The 22,144-nt window shown below is 42.8% G+C and overlaps 1 protein-coding gene across 1 annotated transcript in view; it reads right to left on the bottom strand.

Annotated features, from left to right (window-relative positions):
- myt1b (myelin transcription factor 1b) overlaps positions 1-22,144 on the bottom strand; it is a 102,651-nt gene that overhangs the window by 13,340 nt on the left and 67,167 nt on the right. Inside the window, 12 exon segments of the mRNA XM_051071023.1 lie at positions 342-529; positions 1,291-1,505; positions 3,842-3,958; positions 4,185-4,275; positions 5,707-5,841; positions 7,471-8,541; positions 8,544-8,642; positions 9,402-9,799; positions 11,386-11,448; positions 12,574-12,604; positions 14,815-14,869; positions 19,917-20,023. Of these exon segments, the coding sequence (XP_050926980.1) occupies positions 342-529; positions 1,291-1,505; positions 3,842-3,958; positions 4,185-4,275; positions 5,707-5,841; positions 7,471-8,541; positions 8,544-8,642; positions 9,402-9,799; positions 11,386-11,448; positions 12,574-12,604; positions 14,815-14,869; positions 19,917-20,023 (2,570 nt within the window).

Here is a 22,144-nt window from a genome sequence, read left to right as displayed (position 1 = left end):
TCATGCAGAGTTGATGGGGAGAGAAAAAAATGAGCAAAGAGAGGAGAGGAGAGGAGAAAGGAGGAGAGGCACACCCATCGCTTTCCCCTCTCATCTCACCAGCTGTGGCCTGCAATGTTTCAATCTGCACTACAATCAGCTAATAATCTCTTTCTCTGAGTGCTACAGAGGACAGGGCAATGCTTTAATAATAATAAAATCACCCATTCTGTATATGACTGATTGATAGCATCTGCAAGTTCATTTTGATAGGTGATGGTGGATTCATTTCCTGTACTTTTAGTCTTTAATTACCATCCTCATTAAATGCTAATTAATATGAGAAAGTGTGGGCTGTTTACCTTGTTTTGGGGTTTGGTGCTGAGGTTCTCAGGTTTCTCCCAGCAGCGTGTGGACAGGTTGAGGATGGCAGTGGCAGCCATGTGAGCGGCCTCAGCATCATGGGAGTAATCATAGGCCAAGGTGGAGCTCTTCCCGTAACCGTGGAGACTGAGGCTGGGCGATGATGACTTGGGGAATGAGGGCTTAGCTGCAGGAGGACAGAGGGTTAATTTTAGAACAGATTATCACGAAAGCAGGAAAGAATAGAGCAGAGAATAGTACATAGGCAAATATAATATTTTTTTCTGAAACAATGCAAGTGATTGCTGATAGGACAACCTTATATTGTAACCAATATGTAATATAAATTGGCAAGATTAAAAAAAGACTAAAAAGTTATACCGAAGCCTAGTGGAAGATAAAACATAATAATAGCGTGAGAGAGGAAATATTTGCCTAGTTCGAGAACAGCTGTCTTGCTGAGATCTGAACTGATACCACTCTCATGGCTGTATAGTAAATGAAGCTACAGCCAACAACCAATTAATTTAGCACAACATAAAAACTGGAAACCAGGAAAAACAACTAGCTTTGCTCTTTCCAAAGATAACAAGATTTCTAAAGTTCCAAAGGTCAGTAACAGGTTATAGCATGGTGGTTTAATCTGAAAGAAAGTTACTGCACCAGCCAAGATGTAGTCCAGCATATAAACCCCCATAAAACTACAACTTGTTGTTTTTACACTTAGTTTTTTGTGCCGATTAAATAACCAAGATATATTACGTATTAATAAGTGAGTTTTAGAGGTGCTGGTTGGTGGAGTTTGTCACATTTGAACATAAGTTAGCAATTACTTCCTAACAGTGGAAGAGCTGTAAAAATGAAAAATATCAATGATGTAAAACTGAACTTTAGATGACACACATCCCAACCAGGACCCCACAAGTGAAACTGATGTTCCCCTCTTACTTTTGAAGGCTTTGGGTGAGGTTTCGCTGGTGGGCATCTTTGGAGCAAGCATGCGCTTCCCAAACACTTGAGCGTCAAAGCTTGCATAATCGAAGGACACCTTGGAGTACTTCTCCAGCTCCTTGGCCAGGTTGGCACGAGGTGTGGCAGGTGCCATGTTGGGCCTGTAGCTGCCGTAATGGGGCACCTCCAGCTGCTTCACAAAGCACATGGGCCTGTAAGGGGGAGAGTGAGAGTGAGAGTGAGAGGACATCACGGCTAGGGAGGTGAAAAAAAAAAATGGGGGGTGGGGTGAAAGACAAAATACAGCAGAAAGTAGCACAGAAGAGAATAAAATAGAATAGATGAGGGGAGATGGTAAATAAAAGAGGACTGATGCAATTAAGAGTCACACAATCAAAACAAAAAAAAAAAACCAGAGAGGAGAAGAAGAAAATGAAAGAGGGAGGTAGAGTGACACAGAGAGAGTAAAGATAGGGGCAACGGTGTACTTAGCAGGAGTGCAGCAGGATTAAAAGCTTTCTTATCAGCAGAGGGCACATTTGCATGTTGTACAGCATGGAATTTATGAGCTTTAAGCCCTCTCGTTTTCCTGGAGAGCCTGGGCTTTTGTCAAACCTGTTGGCGTAAATCCACTGATAGACCAGGGAGAGGCAGAAGGGTGGGGGAAGAGAGAAAGAAGAGAGGGAGGCGGAGAGAAGAGGGGTTAAGAAAGAAAGAAAGGGGAGTGGTGAAAGAGGTAGAAAAGGAGGCAGGGTTGGGGTGGGGGATAGAAACAGGAGACCCCCCCCCACCCCTTGCCATATCAGATCCACCCCCTCTGGCCCAGCCCTTTTTATTCCTCTTCTGCATCTTGCACCACTGAAGCCCATATCAGAGTTTCTTGTCTCCAACCATATCCTCATTAATAAGCTACGTATGACCTGGCCTGTAGTCACACTGCTGTGGGGTGGCCTTCACTCCCTGGCACACCAATAATACATGTTCACAGCAGAGCCAGTCTAAAGGACAAAAAAAAAAAAAAAAACTTTCTACCAGTGATGACGGGATTTTTCCCCCTTTTTTATTAATTCAACATGGATTCCATTAGAACATGGATAGCATGAGAGATTCTTCAGTCCTATACATAACAGACAACCAAGTAAATTTTAATAACAATGTGAGAGGGAAAAACAAAGCAAGCCTTATTATGTTTTAATCCTCTGTGCTTTGTCTGACCACTGATGAGGTTTTCCTCAAGGAAAGCAATTATTTTTCCTATCCCCCGCAATGCCCCTATAACTTGCATAATTAGCTTATCGGCTGCATTACTAATTAAAATACCAATGACGAAGAGCGCGGACTTAGCATAATACCAGCGTCTGGTTTGTGTTAATTATCATTCTTTTGGCTGTGATCACGGTGCCTGGCCTGTTGGGGAGATGAATGGAGATAAAGAGATCTCAGTGTTTGAGGTGACAGTAATGATTAGACTGCCAGACTGGATGCTTCAAGACTTTCTTGTTATATTGAGCCATTCACAGGCCTGTGCCACCTCACATGAGGGGCACAGTAACCAAGGTCAGGACTGTCTCTGTGGTTTCTGTGTGGCTCAGTAGTAGAGTAGCTAACCTTGAAAAGGACTCAGCTGTGTGGGACTTGGATTGGAGGAGACAGCTTTTATGTAGGTTAAAGGTTCACCTGCTCCTTTTAGTTCTTGTCATTCACTATTTTTATCTACGGAGCCCCAAAACTGACAAAAACATTAAAGGGATATCATGAGTCAAAAACATAGCTGAATACATCAATTATTAATACTATTACTTAAATAATTAAAATAGAGTGTAAAATGAAATTAAGCTGTATACGTTTCCTATAACCTCCAGTCAGTTGTTAAGAAAAACAATTTCTACGTCCGTCATATACAATATATTTCTTTTTTGGTTTTATCACACATTTAGTTATTTATTCCCCATTTTTTCATCAAACGTTTCCCATTTTCCTCCTGCTTATATTACCATCAGTTGGGTGTGTCAATGACTGTGTGGTTAGCTTGTTCACCTGAAATTGGCAATTGCCTAACTAGAGCTAGTTATTGCTGCACACCACGCTATAAATTCTTGGAGAGAACAGCTAAAGTTTTTCAGCTGGAAAAATCTGTTGCATATCAGAAGTTTTTAGTTTATTTGATATTGTGAAAGAAAGGAGACATTAAATAATACATATCTAAATAAAAGAAAGATACATGTACCTAAAAAAAAGTATGTAAAAGAAAAGTGAATTGCTTTTGGCTGACTGAAACTAACACAGTCTGTTACCATAAACTTACTCATATAGGTAAAATATTCCAGCAACTAACACTGTTTAAGGACAAGTATAAAGATTTCTAATTCTTTTTACACTATTCTAATTATTTAATTAACAATATTACTGATTAATGTATTCAGTAATATTTTTGACTTGTTTGATAACATTTTGTTGACTTCCATACTCATCTAAAGTAATGAGGCAGAAAAGTTAGCATTAGGTTCAGGGCTAAAGTATATGATGAGATACTTTTTTAATCACCCACCTTAACACTCTGTCATTGGGACTTCCTTTCAGGTGCTCACTGCCTGGCTGAGCGAGATGCTGCTTATCATGGCTCTTGGACAGCTTCTCTGCAGCAGCAATGGGGCATCCAGAAAGACTGAAGGGACGGAGGAGGAGAAAAACGGTGAATATTAAAAGGAGAGCTTGTTGCTGACCATGTAAATCAGCATCACACTGATGTCGACTGACACATTTGCCATCCTGCATACATGAATATATGAGCTTGCCGATACACAAAGGGAATCGTGTGCACTCTGCAGAAACGCAGACAGTCAAACATAAACACATATCTACACATATACTACACTGTGATGTATGAATACCTGCGGTGTGTGTTACGGTTGCTGTTAACATGGCCCTGACCAGTGCAACCAGGAGTTGGACACTTCAGCACATTCTCATGCATGGCCAGAACTGAGAAGAGGACAGAGCATAACACATGTACACACAGTCAGAGAAATTCTACTAACTAATTTCAACAATTTAAAACACTCATTTCATGTAAGGAACTGTATGAGATTTACTGGGGTGGGCAGGGGCTGAATCTTATATGTCCTTTTATAAAAAAGCAAGACGCTCACCAGCAATATAAATGTTTTCTTTGGATCCTCTCCTCATCTTGACTATGGCACCAAAACAAAACGGTGATTATTTCAGCTATCTTCTATTTTTAAACAAGGAGCTGCTAAATGAATGTTTATTAATGCCAGTGAATGAGTGAACCAGTCACAGGCAGCAGCTCTGTGCTGCACATGAAGTTGAGGGCACCAATATTTTTGCCCCAACCCCTGATTCCAAATGATAAAAATAAAGTGGATCAAAAGATGTTATAGAGCCTGATAGGTTGGAGGTCAGATATGCAACCTTCCTTCAAAACTAAACCATTCAAACAGGGCCTATTTCCTCCAGACAGGTGTGCCAGACAACAAAACATTAATATCAAGACACAAGTTAATCACCGTTGGTAAATGGTTTAAGTCAACAGCTAATCTCCAGAGGAGAGGGAGAAAACTGAGTATGGCAGACGCGCTTATGTTTCTGGTAAGCTCTTTATTTTTTTTTTTATTTATTATTTTTTTGTGTGTGTGTGTGTGTGTGCAATAAATTTAAAATAAAATATGAATCTCAGAAGGGAACAAATATAAAGACAATCCCCTGCCTACCACTGGTTAAAAGAAAAAATACTTCATATAATTTAATTTCTGACCTCCCTTGCCCCTCCTAGTTTTTGTACAGTCCCTCTGTATAAATACCAGCAGGACTATGAAGAGAATTTTAATGAGAGAATAGCAGGGAACTGGACTACATGTAATGGATGTGTAGTCATGGCTACAGAAAGATGGCCTCTGATATGTATGTAGGAAGCATCTTTACAATCACATGGAGATATAGGGCTGAGCGGGAACAACATAATACCACTGCAGATTTTTTTTGAGAACCAAATCAATAAACCAAATCCAAGCATCTGAATTTTGTTAGCAAGTCAACCTTTTTGACCTGTCAGCTTCTACATATTTGAATGAATCCTCTCTCAGTGGAATAGGTTGGTAACAGCCTTAAAGTGAGATATTTAGCAGCTACTGAGCTGGTTGCACCCAGCAAGTACATTGATGTATAAGAGGCCAAAGCGTCCTTGATTCAGTAAGCCTGCATCAGAACACTAACTCTTGAAAAACCTCATGGAATCATGATTAAACTGGTATTACAGTATTTATGTGATGTCTAACTCTACAGTAAGAAGAGGTAGTGGGTTTCTATCAATGTCAGATTGCCCTTTGTTGTCATTTTTCTTCTCTCAGTGCTCTTCTCTTATTTTCATCTTCTAAGCAGCTGGAAAAAACTCACTCTCCGGGGGGATCCTGTCCTTGTGTGGACAGCCTGACAGGCTGCGGTGGTGGGGGTAAAGACCGGTCACGTGACCCGTCCCATCACACCCCGGAGTGGGACACTTGATTTCCCTCTTCTCTGGCCTACTGCTCTCTGGATGACGGAGGATAGGACGGTAGAAATGAAAAGCAGGAGAAAGGGATGAGGAGAGGAGAGGAGAAGAGAGAGAGAGGGACAGAGGGAAGGAAGGACAGATAAGGGGAGAGGGGAATGTGGGATGGATAAGGAGGACAAAACCAAGTGGTTAATGCCATCAGACAGTCTGCTTGGCTGAGCATGAAATCTAGACATATTTCAGACAACTGTACAAAGGCAACACCATCTGTATCTGCTCCTCATGTCTTATGTATCTCTGTAAATGCACAAGGTGTGTTATGCATCAGTCTAAATGTGATTTGTGAGTTTCTGTAAAAGCTTTAAAGGAGGAAATGTTACTAAATGTAGGAAATACTACTGCTTTTTCAAAGTAAACCAGGACAAAATCGACCTACTTTTCCCATACAGTCTGATCATTTCCATCCCCGTGCTATACTTGTCTGATATTTTAAAGGATCTCATTCAGAACTTGGACAAAACAACACCTGCAAATACATCAGGAGGAAATTACACCACTGTAAGGTAATTAAAAGTACCCACTCCTCCCCACTGCTATTAGAGGTAGGCCAGTCAGTATCAGTGGCACTGGAGAGAGGGAAAAGGAGCAAGAGGATGGTGTGATGCTCTATTGGCCTTCAAATTGAATGTTAACGAGACATGCATCTCCTAATTAGTGTTGAGCAGAACGGGAACGTCACCACAGGAGGGAGTTGAGGCCAAGGAGAGGGCAGCACTACCAGGCATGTAATCACACTACAGCTATACTGTGAGGAGCATGACAAGTGGGCAGCGTGCCAACTGTGAAATACAAGGCCTGAACACATGCAGCACGTAAACAAACACTCCCGCACTGACTGTGGAACAACCTGCGCTCTATTTCTCTCCTCTTTCTCTTTCTCTCTCGCCTCTCTTGTGTTCCCTCTCTCGACGTTGTCCCTCCTAACTCGCTCTTCGAGCACTTCCTCTCTGCTCTTCATGGAAGTCTATTCAGCTGGAACCACTTCATCCTCACACAATGGAGAGGGGAGGATCTAAACGACGCTCTGTGACTCATCGCTGTTTATTTGGTACACTGTGTTTATTTGTACACTCTGCCTCCAACATTATGTTAAGCACATGTCACCTTGTGCTCGTTTAATACATCATTTCCTGTCCACCCACCTACCTGTGACTACGTGTGATTGTGATCAGTTTTGTGTAAAGAACTATACAGTTTGTTGTGTTTGTATTTAGGCAAATTGATTATAAATAGAGTTTCCAAAATCACCATTTCTGAAATCTTACAATGCATTTTTGTCCGATTTCTAACTTTTGGGGGAGGCATAGCTTTATTTTTACTAATGCTACATCCTCATCATATGCTAACGCAGTATTGAGCATATGTGGCTTTGAACACATTTGATAGTCCCTTTTTACCAAGCAAATATGAAGATATTGGAGTGCCCTTGAACTCACCACCGAGGTAACGACTATGCCTCTAGCAGCACTACCATGTGATGCTAACGTGGCTTTAAAAAATAAAGCAGACTAAATGCTCATGATGTATTGCCTACCTAAAGCTACTTTCACATCTCAGTACATGTGTTAGCACTGCCCTCCCCTCTGTGTGTCTTCATTCTGTCCTACCTTTGCTGAAGTAGCTCTTGCGGATGACATCCAGGTGCTTGGGCCTGTCATCCATGGTGAAGTATCGCTGGTGGTGGATATCTGGGGCACGGAGCAGCTCTCTGGGCCCAGCTGGTTTCACCTGCTCTGCCTTCAGGGCGATGGCTTGCTCCAGCAGGCCCAGGTTCCCTCTGGTCATGTCAAACATCTCTGACTCGTCTGTGACGGTGGAGCGCTGCGACAGGCTGTCTTCATCATCACGCTCGTCATCCCCGTCCAGGTCATCAAAGTCTTTCTCCTCTGACTTATCTGATCGCACCTCAATAATGTCAGGAGAGGCTGAGGACGAGGCTTTGTGGATTTCATAGTTCTCAGCTCTGGGGTTGGGAAAGTAGTCCTCCAGTGGACTGGCCCTGTGGGAGCTGTAGCTTAAGGGAGGGCTGGCCTTGTAGTTTTGAAGTGGGCTAGGTTTATGAGAGTCAAGGGGACTTGCCGTGTGTGAGTTGTAGTCCTCCAGACGCCCAGCCCTGTGATCTTCAGTCTTGATGTGTGTTCCCTGAGCTGCTGCGGTGCTGGTGATGGTGCGGATGGCAGTTGGCACATCAGCAATGGGCAGAGCATGGTCCCTGTGGTCCTCTTCATCTCTCTCCTCATCCCCCTCTTGTACTGCTGAAGTGTCCTGCCTCTGCTGTGCTGGCGCTGCCATGTCTTCCACTTCTTCCTCCTCCTCTTCTTCCTCCTCTTCATGTTTGATCTGTTTATAGTGGACATCTGTGGTCAGATACTGGTTGTTCTCCTGGCCCACATGGTTGCTCCTGTCTTCACATTCTCCTTGCTCATCCTCCACCTCTAACTCCACTCCCTCCACTTCAGTTGCCTCCTTCTGCAGGACAGATGACTCTTCCAATACTTGAACTCTGTGTGCTGCCTCCTCCTCTTCCTCTCCACCCTTCATGTCCCCCTCCTGTTTGTCCTTTACCTCTTCACCCCGTTCTGCTGCCACAGTGACATCCTCCTCAGTCTCCATAGCAACAGGCTGCTGAATGGCCACAGTTGGAGCATTGTTGTCAGAAAGTCGGGCGAGGTGGAATGAGAGTTGCCCACCTCCTCGGCACTCTGAGGAGAAGACTGACACTCCTCGGGCGCAGGTGGCGCTGCTCTGAGCTCAGGCTCGATGATCACACACTCCTCCTCTGTGGAAACAAAGATGAAGAGGTCAGAGTGGTGACACATAGGCAACAGTGAGTCATACAGCGAGCTAAAGCTGTTGTAAGCAATATCTTCATCATTGCTGGCTTCTTGCCTGCCAAGTCATTCACTGTGAACTCACTCCTGCTGTGACAGGGTTTGTAGACGCAGAGAACTCACAGTGCTGGTACCCACAGTGCTCATTAGGAGGCAGTGTGCTGCAGTATTACTGACCTGCATATGGACTTTTTGTAACTTTGCTATTCCCTCACATCTTTCAAATCTATGGCTATGTTACTGTACACTCCCTAAATGCTAGCTGTATCACAAATGATGTGGCTGAGAGATTTTCCTGCCCTGGGTAAAGTCTCTCAGGCAGAAATTAAAGTTTTCACATACAAAATATTATGTTGGGTCATACATGATAAAGGTTAAACTTAATTCCAATTGTTAATCACTGGGGATCAATTGGGAAACTTTAATCAAAGAGCTGCATATTTGTCAGTGATTAAAGGGGCACACCCCCATTTTGATACATGAAGCTAAGTACCACCCCATGTTGTATAATATCTCTGGAGGAGTTTTCTTATGTTTGAAAAAATAGTGCTGGTGATGTCATAGTGATGTCAACAGGGGTATCTTGGCCAACTGATTAATTGACTACTTGTTTCAGCAGTAACTGGTTTCCTCAGAAAATGTATTGAGAGCTTTTCCTCACTGATGAAGTAGAGTGAAGATGACTGTCTAAAGGAGAAAAAGCCTACCTTCATCAGCTGCAAAGGTGGCCTCCTCCTTCTGATATGTGTCTTCCCCTTCTGTCTTCTCTTCCTCCTCCTTCTGTTGACTTTGTGGCTCCACTTCCTGTCCATTTGTCTGTCCATTTTGCATCAGGTCTTCTGTCATTTCCTCTCTATCGTCCTCCCCATTCTCCTCTTCCTGCTCTTCCTCCTCCTTGGTCTCTCCTGCCTTCTCTCCATCCTTTTCTCCCTCGCCATCAGCCTCACTGCTGGCGTCACTTTCTGCGCTGAAGCCCTCATCCAGGGCCAGTTTCAGGGGGTGGGACTTTCTCTTGGAGGCAGGTCGCTCTGTGTCCTGTTCTTGGTCCTGCTCTGCCTCGGCTTCCTCTAGACGGCGCTTTCTGGCTATGGGGCAGCCCAGAACGCTGATGGAGGAAAAGAGGAGACAAGAGGAATAGGAAGAAAGAACAGAGAGAGCAGATTCATGAATACCTAGCAGGGCTGTGATCAGAAATCACAAACACACTAATATATCCAATAAAACCTCATGCACCACATCATGTCCATGAGTGAATTTAAGCAGCATGATGGAAGGAGTGTGTGAAGAAGGATGGAGCGATTCTTTCATCACAGACTATGAGTCAACACATGTGGCCTGAGGGGGGCGCCATGCTTGCTCACTCAGACATCACAGCCAATCTCAGCCAATTGACTGGAACGTTTAATGAACAACTTGTATGGAGAGGCAGGCGGGCAAGGCAGCGGAGGGTGAAATCCAATAAACTCCCTCTTACTCTCACCTGGGAGATACCGAGGGAGATTGAGGGACGATCTATAAACAAAGTGCATCTGAAATTGCCTGCTGAACGAATACACATGTAAACAGATAGCTAATATCTGCCCCTCAATAAAGAGGAGTCACAAGCCAGTGAGCTGCCCTGAGTCCCACAGGGTCTCTGAGGGCAAGCGACACAGACGAGGAGTGGAGGGAGGGAGAATGAAGCTGGAATAACACCTGAAGGAATCACATCACTGCTGACTACTGAAAACTTCATCTTTTAGACAAAGATGTGGGGGCTGAGGGAGTTTAGTGCAATCTGAAAAACACCCATTTTGACCAGCATGTGATTGTATATCATATAACTAATGTACTATTCAACCTGATTTTGGCCCTCAGACTCATTCTGTATCCTTGAAGCTCACATATAACAGCCTCAGCTGGTGACTCAGAAGCAGAGATTGTTTTATTTGAAGAGATCACAACATCCTTGACTAATATCATAACATTCTGATCTTAAAATGTTTTTTCAATGGCTTCTGTTATATTTTCATATTTAATCAGAGAAAACGATAGGAGAAGCAAAACGGAAGCTACCACCAGCAGATGGTTAGCTTAGCTTAGCACAAACACTGGCAGGAGTAAACAGCTAGCCTGGCTCTAACCAAACGTAACAAAATAAGCCTACTGGCTCCTCTAAAACGTATTATTTAACATTATCTCCCATTTGTTTAATCTGTGAAAAGTGACAAGACGTGGTTTTACACAGGTGGGACTATTTATTGGCCAGGAGCACAGACTCCCTAGACTCTGTGAGTGACAGTGAATGAAAGGGATGCCAGGGAAGCCACTGCACCCGACCAAGAGATAGTCCAGTGCAAAATTACCCATAAAGCTCTGTTTCTACACTTTGGTTTTTGCATGGATCAAACAAATGAGAGATAATGTGAAGTTTAGAGGCTCAGGCTGGCAGATTTTGTTCCCTCTGGACAGAGCCAAATAGTGGCTCTAGTCACGTAAGTAAGTTACGCTACATGGCTGCTGGTTGTAGCTTCATCCTATCTAACTCTCAGCACTAAAGATAGTATTTCCCAAAATGTCGAACTACTTTAAAAAACTGAAATAAAACGTGGCATTTTCCACAAAGCAGATGCTGTGGGGCAGAGAGGAACGAGGAGGACAGACAGACAGAGAAGAAGGACAGACAGAGGGTGGGTTTTTAATCTGCCCTACCTTCTGTGTCGTGAGTATCTCCCACTGATATGGCCAGAGCCATTGCATCCAGGGGTGGGGCAGCTGGATGAGATGGATGGAGGTTAGAGATATGTTTAAGACACGGTGCATTTTAGTCCCTATGCAGAGGCAATGATAACCACAGGCAATAAAAGTAGTAAATTAAGATAAACAAAACAAAGCAAAGCCAAGACATGCAAACTGAGCACACGTCACACAAATGCACATGCACAAAGATATGTAGCCCCCCCCCCAGTTCTTCCAGACACATAATGCATGAATGCAGGTGGCATCAAGCCGAGGAGAACATAATATTGTGTGTCGTTCATCAACCCTGGCCTATATCCTGTTACTGTGAGCGATAAGGATCAGCCGAGACCTGCTGTAATTTCCCCTTCTCTGCTCTCCTCACCAGTCATCATCATCAGGTCTCGCTCTCTCCCTCTCTCTCTTTTCTCTCTCTCTCTCCTCTCTGATTCAGGTTGCTATGACCCCTCAGGACGGCTCATTTCAATTCTCATTAACTTCCCCCAGCAATTGCCCTTTATTACTCCAATTATCCTTATTATTAATTTCGCTTATTAAAAAATGCTGCATTTGCATTTTAAATGAGATGCTCTCTGGCCTCCCTACTGTTTTTTTTTTCTTAATCCAGAAACTGAAAGGTTTATTTGAGCACTGAGCACAGATCAATGCTTAGAGGTGAAGTGTGACAAAATGAGAGAGGATAATTTAGATATTTTAGATAATTTAGAAAATAATTTAGAAGGAGGCAAAGGAGAGAGGACAATGGGGTTCGTGACCGGTGAGGCCCGTGAGAGGAGGTAGGGGAAGAGGAGAACTAGGAAGGTAGGGAAAGAGAAAAACTAAATAATCTCCTCTCCCCATCCTCTCTCCTCATGCTGTATCCTTCGATCGGATTGCAAAAAGATCATACACCCCTTTCATTGCATCTACTGTACGTGTTCATAGCAGGAAATAGCAAAAGGCTGTGAGAAATCAATACCAGCCTGTTGGAGGCACTGACCACAAGCTGAGAAGTGCTGATGATAAGAAATAAAAAATAAAAATATACAACATCATCTAAAGAAGCACTGATAGTGAGTCTGAGTGCCGGGGGGTGCTCCGCGGTGCACATAAAAGAACTTTATGAAAGGGGTTTGCACAAAGATGAAGGTGTTTCCTTACCTCAGCTCTTGTCCTACGAGCTCAATAGGAACTGAGAGAAGTAGGGAGAGGAAGAGGGGGGAGGAGAAGAAAGGCACAGGGAGGGAGAACAAAGGTGAACAACTGCTCAGAAAGCTGTGCTGCTAAAAGAAACTCAGATCAATAAATCACAAATGCATACGAATCCCATGAGGCTTCCTCATAGCAGCTTACACACTGCTGACTGCATGATCAGGAGAAGAAAACACCTACACACTCCTGAGTTCACATACAAACACACACACACACACACATCTGCATGCAAACATACACGCATTCAAACACATGTTCACAAAGGCAAGCACAAAACAAACAGGAGCGTAAGCAAACATACTGTATGAATAACACACATACACAAAGGCTAACACAAAGGCATACACACAGAGGAGAAAACCTAAATCAGCCAAATTGCAGAGTGCTGTTCAGAAAAAGTGACAATTATATGCAGACTCCAGCAATAAAACATGATTAATTGTTGCACTTTAGTTATCATAATTGGGAAAATGAAATTAAAAGGAAAACTGCCTTCATCAGTAGAAAACAGCACTTATTTCAGGGACAACTTATAGTAATTGCCTTCAAAACATAAATCAAGCTCCGTTCACAAACAACACAACACACACACTCATCGCTCTCGGCCGACTGTGGGCATCGATTGGGAGTTGAGCGATAGAATGAGTTTGGAGAAATATCCTATTTTCATTTGGAGCCAACGAGAAAACAATACGATCCTGGAGAATTCAGTTTGGGCTCTGATATCACATGCATTAATCACATGTCAGAAAGAGCCCGGGTATCAAGATACACTAAGAGCACAGAAATTACACACACACACTGTTGATATGTGTGTGTATATGTGTGCAACATCTCAGTTACTCAGTCTTTCATCATGCAGTTGGAATGACTGGACGCCTTCCTGAACGCCCTGTGAACTGTAGCTCTGCTGTCTCGCTCTAAACATCAAACACACATACACACACATACACGTAAAATCACATAAGAAAGACACGCATGTATCAGTATGTATATATACCCATATGGATACTAAAATGTATTCACATTCAGATGTGCACATACACATAAATACACAGCAATGCATGTTCATATATACATGTGTGTGTATGTGTTCATCTCACAAACCATATCTATATTCAGAATATACCAGGAGTGGGTGGATCCTGTACTCGCTTTTTTCTCTGTTGAAATTGTTTTCTACTGCCGTTTGTTCTCTTTGTGTGTATATGTATAAGTGAAATATTTAAATTGTGTATGTGAGTCAGACAATAATGAATGCTGTGAATCAGAACCTTCACCTTCAAAAACAAAACAAATTAAGTCTAAATTAAAGTCTAAATAAAAATTGTAAAACTCTTAATGGTACAGGTTTTAATAAAAAACAATATAGCTCATTGATCCATACTGCATGAGTTTTCTTTAAAAGGTTGTGCATAAAAGGCAAGAAGGCCCATATGAAAATAAATTTGATCTGAAGTGAAAAAGAGAAAGTTACAGACAAAAGAAGGGCCATAGTAAGCAACTGTTCTGTAATGCATAATTTAACAAAATAGGAGGGGGTCCAGATGTGAATAAAGTTGGTTTGAAATGAGAACACAATTGAAAAAAATCTATAAAGCTCTCTTGGCCATTTTGCATGCACTTTTAAGATGGTCCCTAACTTGCAGGCTTCAATATAAGAGCATGAGGTAAAAAAAAAAAAAAAAAAAAAAACATGTGGAGCATCAGTGAAGTTTTATCCTACACTGCACAACAACTCTGATGAAAACTGATGAAACATTGTTCAGGATGACCTTTGCATAAAGTCTGAAAATTGGACTTAGAACTGTCTACACCTCCATGTTTTTGCTTAAAGCCTGAATCTGAGTCCTTTGTGCTTTGGCTATTAGCATTTCCTGTTCTCACTGTACAGACAACAATTGCTTAGATTACTTTGATATTGATTATAATACATGTACTGACAGACACTTCATTAATAGTATATATGCACACATCTACATAAACCTAAGCACTCACACAGACACACAAACACACATATTGCTCAAATACAAATAAATAAATGCACACACTCCTGATGTACTCAGCTGAGCTGTAGAACTGATGTTTACATGTGAAGGAGCGTGAGTGAATATTAAACCTCATGCGAGTGTACGTGTGAAGCACTTTTAAATGACAGGGCCTGGAATGATGGAGAGAAATGACACTCACCTCTGATTCCCTTGGACCGAGTGCGAGTCCGCTTGTCATCACCCTCTATACTCATCTGAGATGGAGAGAAGAGAGGAGAAAGGGAGGAGGAGAGAAGGCACGAGAGGAGAGAGTGAAGTGAGTAAAGGAAGAAACAGAAAAGACAGTGAGGATGAGAAAAGACCATCAGTGGTAATTTCTCAGTTAATCGTCCTTGTTTTCATCTGCTTCAAAAAGAACTGCAAAAATACAGGCTGAAATTGAAATATACAAAAGGTAACATGACACAAAGAAATGATCACATCTTTTATTCTGACAAAACAGTGTTCCCTCATCCCTCACCCCTCTTTACCTATTGTCACCACAGGAAAAAAAAAAAAAAAACATGCTGACGCTTCCGCCCTGCTCACTTCAAAATAAAGACAGAAATAAAGCCTACATGTTACAAAAAGGGACAACAAACCCTGTTGTTCAAGCTACTTTCAAATCCATTCCCCACCCTCACCCTACACACACCTCCTATCACTCTCCCTGTAATTTCCTGCACCTGAGTGGTACACATGATTGTACACTGTGCAGAGACAAACGGCAGCGCCTGCTCAGAGGCCACGGTCCCTGTAAGCAGAGGGACTGACAATCATAACTATGCTGAAAATAATAATAAAGCAAAAACACACAGTCCACTAAAAAGCCACTGTAATAACCCTTTTAAGAAGAGGAGTTGTGTGTGTGTGTGTGTGTGTGTGTGTGTGTGTTATCATGCCCGCTGCTTAGTCCTGGCTCGGCTTTTATGCCACAAAGGAGCAGGTGTTAACCCTGCTGCCTCAAATACACACGTACACACACACACACACACACACACACACACACACACACACACATGCTGACCCTCAGCCACACCTCCTCAGTGCTACCTCTCCATGCTCAGCGTTGCTCTCAGTGCACTCTAAAGCTATCAGATGCTTTTTAGACACAATGGAGCCATTAGCTTTGATTACCGGACTCTGGGTTTTTTTTTAATATTGCAGGTCTCCCCTCATTCCCTCTTTCTGTCTCACGCTTCCTCCCTCCTGTACCACCCCCCACCCTCTCACACACCTCCCCCTCTCCGTGCACTGGCACTTAGCTGCTTTGTTGCTTCTCAATAGTCAAGTTGGCACTGCCACAGTGGGATTCAAACACGGGGTCCCTGTTTCTCTCCTTTTTTTTCCTCCTCTCTCTCTCTATTTGGCAATGGCCCTTTCCTGCTAATAGACTACTTATGAAAAGAAGGAGGGAAAGAGGGATGAGAGGAAGATGAAGCACGCTGTTGTTGTTGTTGTTAAGGGCTTTTCTTTTTTCACCCCCCTGAGGAGGGTACGCTTCATTCATTAGCGTCTAGTGTTTGGCCGGAGGTACAGGTGCAGGCACGAGCCCCTCCCTTCCTGTGTGTGTCTCCACCGTCTTGGCCTGTCCTCTCTGTCTCTCGCCACTCTGGCCTCAACTCTTTTGATCAAGCGCTGTTAATGTAGAACTCGTGCAACAAGCAGCAGCTTTGTGCCCTGCCTGAAGGGAGCAGTTGACTCCTTGTGTGCTCCACTCACAGCACTGTGTGGGAAGAGGAGCAGATGAGTGTGCAGTGAAGAGTTTTCTGTCTGTGTGTGTGTACTCCTCTTTACATGGGTGCATACAGTTCAATGTCCATTTCCTTACACTTGAGAGTCTGCACTTGTTTCTATGTATGTGTGAAAGGAGCAGGTACTGTTACTAAGTACATTTTGAGGTGCTTGTACTTTACAGGGCTGTTTTATGCTACTTTATAATTGAACTCCATTACATTTCAGAGGGAATTATTGTACATTTTACTCCACTACATTTATTAGATAATAAAGCATTATCATTATTTTGTAAGGACTTTTTTCCAATTTTTTGTAAGAATAATAATAATAAAAAAATAATATGATATATTGCGATACAACACTTACTCATCTAGATGAATAAATGAAGCAGAAATTACAGTTTGAATAACATATTGAGTCAGCTGTGACGTTTGAATATCACCTGTTGAGAATTTATGAAAACTAGTGAGCAAGAAACCAGTGAAGTTGAAACAGTTATGGATAAAGTGGTAAAATAGACAGCTTACAGTAATGGATAAGATGTAATGGTTAGCTAGAACTAATGGAGAAATGCTTGAAATAAATGGTGGTGTTAACAGGGCTGCAGGGTACATCTGACAACAGAGGTTGAGGGCCACTGAGTTAAATACATGTTGCTGATAATGTACTTGTAGTTAAGTTAGTTATTTTGAAGGCAGGTGTTTGGCCTCTAAAAGACCATTTTTACATTTAGGTATTGCACTAACTGATTTTTCTGTTCAGATTATTTTCTGGGTTCATTGTTTTGTTAATGAAATACCATAAAATGGTGGAAACTGCACATCACATTTTCTCAAAGCCCAAGGTGACATATTCAAGTTGCTTATTTTATCTGAGCTGGACTGTTTGGCATTTTAGCTTAGAAATGATGAACTGGTTATTAAGATAGCAGCAGATACATTTTTGTCAACTAACTAACTGATAGATCAGTTCATTTCTTTCTATTTTAATTGTTGATTTTACTTCCACCAGCCTCAGAAGGGAGTGTGTGGAGGAGTGGCTTGAAAAGAGTTAGAGTTGATTTGCATCCTCCTTTCTATAAAAACACAAACTACACATTTTAGTTGCAAGTGAGAAGTAACAAAGGATGAAAGCTGATAAATGAAACACTAAAGTAGGTGGAATTGTAGATATTAAATTACATTAAAAAAATATATGTTGCTGAGCCATGTCACATGACTGAGGTGACTAGGGAGACTAGGGAGAGAAAGAAAGCAAGGCAGAGAGTATGTTTGTGAATATGTGTGTGAGAAAAAGATGTGTGTGTGCATGTGAATGAGACTAAAGCACACCTTCCTCTTTCATGAAAATATTATATACTATTCTGTTACTCATGTAGTTTTTTTATCCTCCTTCCTTTGCCTCCTCCTTACATTGATAGTCATCAGATGAATCAAAACCTGGCCTGAAAAGGGCCCCTATTGCTTTCATGTTTGTGTAACCATAGTTACGCACATTTAAATAGGTAAGCACATCTGAGGTCTCTTTTTCCAGTCCTTTTTTCTAAATTCCAACTCATTAAATTTTTATGAACACAAAGTCACAGCAAGTGAATCCAGATGCATCAAGGCAGGCATTCACCTGATTTTCATTATCTCTTTCAAACGGCTCCTTTTAATGTATGTTCAAAACTTGTCCTTTACCTTGTTGTCATTTAATTAGACTCCTTGAAAGATGTATGTAGTGGGCCTACGCATTACTAGCAATGTCTTATGCAGAACAGAGAAAGGGAAAAGAGAGAGAAGAAAATGACAGAGGAAGGTAGAGTGTGTGTGTGTGTATGCAAGAACCACTATGTGTGCACAGCAGCATGTGCATATATGTGTGTCATGGGGTTTAACTAATGTGAAATGTGGTGTGGAACAGCGGCAGACAGAAAAGACGAAGAAGGAGGAGGAGGAAGAGGAGGAAGAAGATGCAGCTCATCCCTACAGGCTGTGTTGTACATTATCAATTATGTCCTTCTTTGTGTGCAACGGTGGGTGCAGGAGGGCCTCGGCTCTGCTCTGCATTCTGACAGCACTATGTAAATGGCTGGCTGGGGGCAATGACTTCAGAGAGAAGGTCATCCTTCGTCCCCTGGTGCACATAAATGACTCTTTTATTCATTCTCAGGTTTACATGAGTAGATGAAGAAAGGAGGGGGTTAAGGTGGGGTGGAGATGCAGGGAGAGGAGTTGGAGAGGAGTGTTCACAACTGGCAACGAAGACTGACATCTCCAAATATTACCTGCGGACAGCAGCTGCCAATTAGAGGCATGCTGCACAGATCCCCCAACAGGCAGACCACATTGTGCAGCCTCCATGTTGGATCACCGCGCAGCGAGCCCTTCCTCAGTTTCACTTTAATAATTCACACAAGGCAGAGCAGAGTAGTGGGGTGGGAGGAGGCGAGACAACATGTTTCTCACTTCATATGCAAAAAGACAGAGCACGTGTGACCACATAATCATGTCATCCTAAAGTGATTTCAGTCTTCATAACCAAACATCTCTTCGGCTCTTGCCCTCAGTCTGTTTCATTCATCTCAGTTCACCACAAGTCTAAAAAGATAATAAGAAGGTTGTGCGGCAGGTATCATAAGTGTCAGGCCAAACAGATGGGCGCCGCTTCACATGATGTAGTGAAACCAACAGCTCTGTCTCTCTCCTCAGCTCCCTCAGCAGCAGAAATCAAACCAAATCAATAAAAGTCATCTCTTCAGATGAACCCGAGCCATCAGGGGGAAGCAAAACTACTTTTACTGGGCCCAGGGGAAAACAACCCCCCACCCCCCCCCCACCCCCTCTCTCTTTCAATCTCCCCTCAATCCCTCCATCTCTTTGTCGAGCATCACACTCTCAGTTGTGATGACACAAGAAAAAAAGGACCAGATGTTTTCAGAATGTGTCAATAACCTCAAAAAACTGGCAATTTGAGTCAGAAGTTTTAGTACCAAGTACAGAAAGGAAGGGAGACAGGTTTCAAATAGTAAAGAGGGTTAAGGAGAGGAAAAGAGGTTGTGGAAGAGAGTATTTTTCTACTCTGCTGATAAGGAGGAATATCATGGACCGAAAAGTATGAGCAGCTCAAGGACATGCTTTTGAGTTTCTTTTTTTTTTATTGTGTTTCAATAGAAAAAAAAGTCCTGTGAAGTGAAGTGAACTCAGCAGTTGGAAAACGCTGACCTGTGCCATGCTGAGCTTAACTAAACTGAACTAAGCTGAGCGGGGCTGAAGCAAAGGATGGGCAGGGCCAAGTGGGAGATTTGATGTGCTGTTTGATTCATGTTTTTCTGTCCAGCGTGGACATCAACCCCCCCCTGCAAATACACACAGCTCGCCTCTTTTCCTCCTCTCCCTCTGCCTCCACCCTTTTTTTTTACTTTCCCCGCTGAGTTAGGGATTGGGGAAATGCCCAGGAAGCAGAATGAGGTTGGAAGGGGGTGTAGGGGTGTGGTGAAGAGGGATGGGGAGGGGGATGGGCTGCAGGGGCCTTGTCACTCACCATGATTGGTTGACGGCTCTGCAGTCTCTGGGAGGCCTGACAGCGGCTGCTGGTCCTCTCGCCTCGTGTCCACCGCTGGTTCACCAGCTCGCCCCGAAACTCATTTTCTGGTACCAGAGAGAGAAAAAAAAGGGAGGTGAGTCAAGAAGGAAGGGAGGAGGGGGGTGTAAGATTTTGGGAAAAAGAAAGAGAGGGAAGAAAAAAGGGGGAAAAAAGAGAGTTGTCATATGAAATCATCAGCATCAGCACCAATGGATGGGGCAGTGGTGTGGATAAAAGAAGGAAGGGGGGGTGGGGATGCTTCTTTGAGGGAAGGTCGGGGCACTCGAGCATACTGCAGACACTCCTTTATTAACTAACAGTGTGTATGCTGTGCACACACACACACACACACGTACACAGGCATGGTTAAGTGCCCCAGCTGGGGTCCCTGTCAGTCTGCTATTAGAATCAATCAAATTTGCACATTTTTATCGAGCTTTTCAGGGAGCATATATAAGCATGAGGGGGATGGGGGAAAGAGGGGGTGAAGAATGGTCAGTAAATAATGAATCATACATAAATCAAACCTCTTTTTTTCTCCCCCTCTTCCCTTTTTTTCATCAAGGTAATAGCGCTTCACTTCATCTCCCTGATCGTCCAGAAGAAACATACTAAATCCATTACAAATCCCTTCTCCATTCTTCCTACTCTGAGAGATGCTGGTGATGGTGGAGTTGTTAAAAACAAAACGCAGGGTGGAGGTGGACGTATTTTTTTCTTTTTTTTCATATTCATTTTCAGGTTCAGGCATGATGTATTTCTATGAATGCCCAAGGCTGAACTTTTCATCTAATGTAGCTAATGTAGCTTTAAGACACTTCAGCCCCACCCCCCAACATGCACCGCTGAGCTGATACAGTGAAATATGATTCTTTTTCGGATATATATATATACACATCTATACCCTTTAGCTTTCACCTTTATATGGATTGTGTGTCTTTGCAGCAGGCAGCAGAACGCTGTGAAAGAGGAAGTGCCCTTGAGTTTATAGTGACTCCTCTTCTGTACGGGCTACCTATCCGTCTATATTCAACAACATCTTAGAGAAAATAATACTCAAATGGACCAAGGTTTGGGTCAGTGTACTCTGAACCCACGCTATTGAAAATGTAATATGAAGCAGCAATGTGAAAGAGTAATCATTCACAATTCATGCAGTGAATATTCAAGGCAAAACCTTCTAATTATTTGAAATTTGACATAAAAACAAATTTTTTAATGACTACAGTAATATAGCTCTTTCAAGGCAACAAAACATAAAGCCCTTTTTACTTGAACATGGCTATAAATCCCTGGCTTTTGTAGAGTGCAAGATGCCTGTCCATCTTATTTTCTCCTATTATCTCTACCTTTTCAGTGGGAGTTATTTTCCCTGCACGTACTGTCCTGTACGTGCACCCACAGAGCAGGTAGCGTGCACACTGAAGGCAGTGCCAGTCTGAGAGCAAACAGTCAGTGAGACAACAAAAGGCTGCATGTCCGTATCTGAGGGGTCCCGAAGCAGACCAGCCCTACCCTCCTTCCCCTCTCCCCCTCCTCCATCAAAATCCCTACTCCCCCTCCACCCACCTCTCCACGCCCATCCCTACTTTGCCCATTACATGCAAACCTTGCCAAAGCCCAGCCAGCACTCTTTGCAAAATGCTTGTTTATCAACTTTCAACCCCCCCAACCACCACCCTCAGCGAAAAAGTGATTACAGCAGCAATACTGTTCGTCTGCATCTCTATCTCTGACTCTCTGTCTCAGCTATCTCTGTCTCCACACACACAGGCACGCAAAAACTCACTTCTTTTTTCTTTTTTTTTTAATCTCTCGTTTTTCCTACTTTTCTTCCTTCCTTTACAGTGAAGTGAAGTGAGCATCCATCCTGTATTGTTAGTTTGGGAGCCAAGGAGCTGAGAGCCCTTCCTAAATGCCAAATATATAACAGCGCTCTATTAGGACACGTTGCCTCAGGCCATGTGTCAGCATCCCTGCTCACTTTGTTTAGTCCTGAGCCACCGTTCCTGCTACAGACAGAGAAAATACATCTGGACATTTTCAACCTGCATGATATATTTGATTGCTGGGGTTTAAAAGACCAGGTGATTCATCACAGAAAATTAAGCTCTCTATACTGTCATCTGTTGTTTCATGTTGAAAAGCTCAACATCGGCATCCTTCCACTGATAAAAGAAAAAAAC

This window comes from Lates calcarifer, linkage group LG6, assembly GCF_001640805.2.
Source record: "Lates calcarifer isolate ASB-BC8 linkage group LG6, TLL_Latcal_v3, whole genome shotgun sequence".
Classification (NCBI taxonomy): Eukaryota; Metazoa; Chordata; class Actinopteri; family Centropomidae; genus Lates; species Lates calcarifer.
This window is presented reverse-complemented; position numbering and strand designations above follow the sequence as displayed.